The following is a 2807-nucleotide window of genomic DNA, read 5'->3' on the forward strand; positions in this document are numbered from 1 at the left end:
ACTGCAAGGGGAATGTTTTTACCAGTTCTTGAAACTCTTGCAAATCATCTGCCGAAAAATATTCGAGTCAATATATTTTTCGCATGCCATTAATTGCTTTGGATTGGTCTAAGTTTAAATCGTAGCTGTACATATAGTCTTGATTTCCTTCTCACCATATCGAATTGATGGGTGGATGGCACGCGAAACGGTCCTTTAACTGCTTGCTACCCAACGAACGTCAAACACTTTCCCAATTTTAAGAAGCTGGACATCTAGTTCAGCTGCAGCTTCCCTTAATTCTTCCTGATTTTTATTTGACTGGCTGTATAATGAATAAAGACAATCTAATAATGACTGAAAATGGTTTGTTGCAGTAATACTTTTTAGAGCATCTCCCACTGCCATTTCCAACCTATGACTCATACAATGCCAACACAAAATAGCTGGAAATTTACAAGTAACACGTGCAGCGACTCCAGACTTTTTTCCTGTCATAACGCTTGCACCATCGGACACAAAAGATACCCAGTTTTGTAACAAATATTCATTAGAAAACCCATATTTGGTTAGAGTTTGTATCAATGATTCCATTATGTGATCAGCAGTTTGACTTTTTAGTTCCACTAAATCCAGAAATAGAAAGATTGGCTCAGAAAATAATACGAAAGATACATATATAATAAGCACACTTCTACGTCCGAGGGTAGACGATTCGTCTACAAGTACTGATAATTTGGCGTTACTGGCGATTACATGTGAAATCATTTTGTTTATCATTTCGCTTGCTATATGGTCTACAATCTGTACAGCACTGTAGCATGAATGCAGAATTAGCCCTAAATTTATTCCGTTCAGCTGCTGAAGTTCAACTAATCCTTCGTGATCGCTAAATGGGCGGTCGGATTTAGCCAGATAGTAGACTGTCCGAAAAATCTTTGCAGTAGCATCGTTTGCTTCTTCACTTTCCTTCCGTAGAAGTTCTTCGACCACATGTTTTTCGGACTGTTTTTTAATCTCTTGTGCCATTTGATGGGCTTTGGATTCACCATGCTTTTTTAGTTTTACACGTAAATTACTTAGTTGTGTAGACCGCTTTTCGTTTAATGATGGCCCAACTCTACACTCGCACCATTCTGCAGAGAGATATACTCCTTGCTCTTTGAGTACACCTAAGCCCTTAAAAAAATCTATAATTATTTTGGGTGAAGCCGTGAAGGTATAAGCAAATTTTAGTGAATTAAAATAGATTTGTCTTGTAATAATTAGTAGTAACAGTTGTATAAAGAAAAACCGCAAACTTACCTTTACATTTACTTCTCTGCATAACTTGCAACCTAGTTTTCCTTCTCCAACTTCGAGCCATGGATTTTTATCGCTGAAATTCTTGTACTGATCTGCTGACCAAATTGAAGGGTAGGGTGTAAGTGTAATCACTGTAGGATCTTGATCTGAATGTGAATCTGAATCCTCTATTTGATCATTTTTATCGTTTACTACTTCGTTTTCACTTCGTGTAGCTTCCATGTGCTGAATGGGCTGAACGTCTTCATTAGATTCTTCATTCTTCCTCACTTTACTATTGTCTTTTAAATTAAAAAAACTGTACAAACTGCTTTGTCTTTTCAATGATGTATGTGGTGTGATTCAATGATTCAAGACGAAAAAAGACCAGCACTCCCGTTAGTTCACTACACTTCGAAAATCAAGCAATCGGTATCACTGCAATCTGCGCGCTGCACCACAAGGCCACAAGTGACGTGACTAGTGAGACTTGAGAGGTAGTTGCCAGCAAAGGTACGTCTGACTCAGCGACTGGCTGCTATACGATGATGGGTGGGAGTGAAAATGAAATGTTGGCAACAGAGCAATATTTATTTGCTTATTTTGATGAATGTCGGTTTTAAACACGAAATTATAAGTTATAAAGTTGTTAAAAACGATCGAGCGTAAGCGTATACCCAACACGCTTGAGGATAAACTGGTTACGCATTTCTTTCAAAAATCAAATAGTTATTATACGGCCGTATACCGCCGTATAGCCTCGACACACACTGCCTTCCAAGCTCTTTTCTTGCCTACTCCACAAAATGATGACACAGTATCGCAGCCCGTTACCGAATGAAAAATAGGCAAATAACTACAGATCTCTTGGGATAAATGAGAACAGAGCTCGTGGATGCCGATTAACCTACGATTTTTTTCAGTTCCAAAATCAATCCAAAGCTGTTGAATATTTTCAAAATTTGAAAAGGCAGATACTGCAATTGCTACAACATCTGAGTCTACTGTCCGAATGCATACAGATTCGTGACTATTGTCAGCTGCATGCTTAGCGTGAAGGAGAAGGCGTCCGTCCGCTTCTTCATGCCATGAGGGTGTTATAGCCGATAAATCCAACTCTTCTGAAGATGATGTTACTCTTTCTTCAAGCGTACAGACTAATGTTTTTAATGCTCTCTTATTAACTGTTCTGCCAAGAAAGTAAACAGTTGTTTTTTATTTTCATCTACTCTTAAAAAATCTTTGTATTTGTGTGGAAATTTATATAAAACACACTAATTACTAATTACTAATAAAATATTACTCTGGCTCTCAGTTTTTACTACTATGAGCACTAAAAAGCTGCAATTTCACCCCACAGTTAGGATCCAAAACACAACTCGCAACCAAAATAGGCTAATGTCAACAATAACAATTGTCATTGGTCGGCTCACTTTGGAAGCAGCTAAACGGCATGGATTTTATTAGAATCTTCAAATATCTAATATTGATTTTTACTAAAAATATGGTCCTTTACAAAGTTAGTCTATGTCTATGCATCAGTG

At 37.5% G+C, this 2807-nt stretch overlaps 1 protein-coding gene across 1 annotated transcript in view; it reads right to left on the reverse strand.

Annotated features, from left to right (window-relative positions):
• LOC116173699 (E3 SUMO-protein ligase KIAA1586-like) overlaps window positions 1-1506 on the reverse strand; it is a 5635-nt gene extending 4129 nt beyond the window's left edge. Inside the window, exons 1-2 of the mRNA XM_031491387.1 lie at window positions 1285-1506; window positions 678-1158 (exon numbers count right to left, since the gene is read on the reverse strand). Coding sequence (XP_031347247.1) covers window positions 678-1158; window positions 1285-1506 — 703 coding nt within the window. The remainder of the gene's footprint in view (window positions 1-677; window positions 1159-1284) is intronic.
• Window positions 1507-2807: the final 1301 nt, after the last annotated feature.

Source organism: Photinus pyralis, unplaced genomic scaffold (genome assembly GCF_008802855.1).
Source record: "Photinus pyralis isolate 1611_PpyrPB1 unplaced genomic scaffold, Ppyr1.3 Ppyr1.4_LG1, whole genome shotgun sequence".
Classification (NCBI taxonomy): domain Eukaryota; kingdom Metazoa; phylum Arthropoda; class Insecta; order Coleoptera; family Lampyridae; genus Photinus; species Photinus pyralis.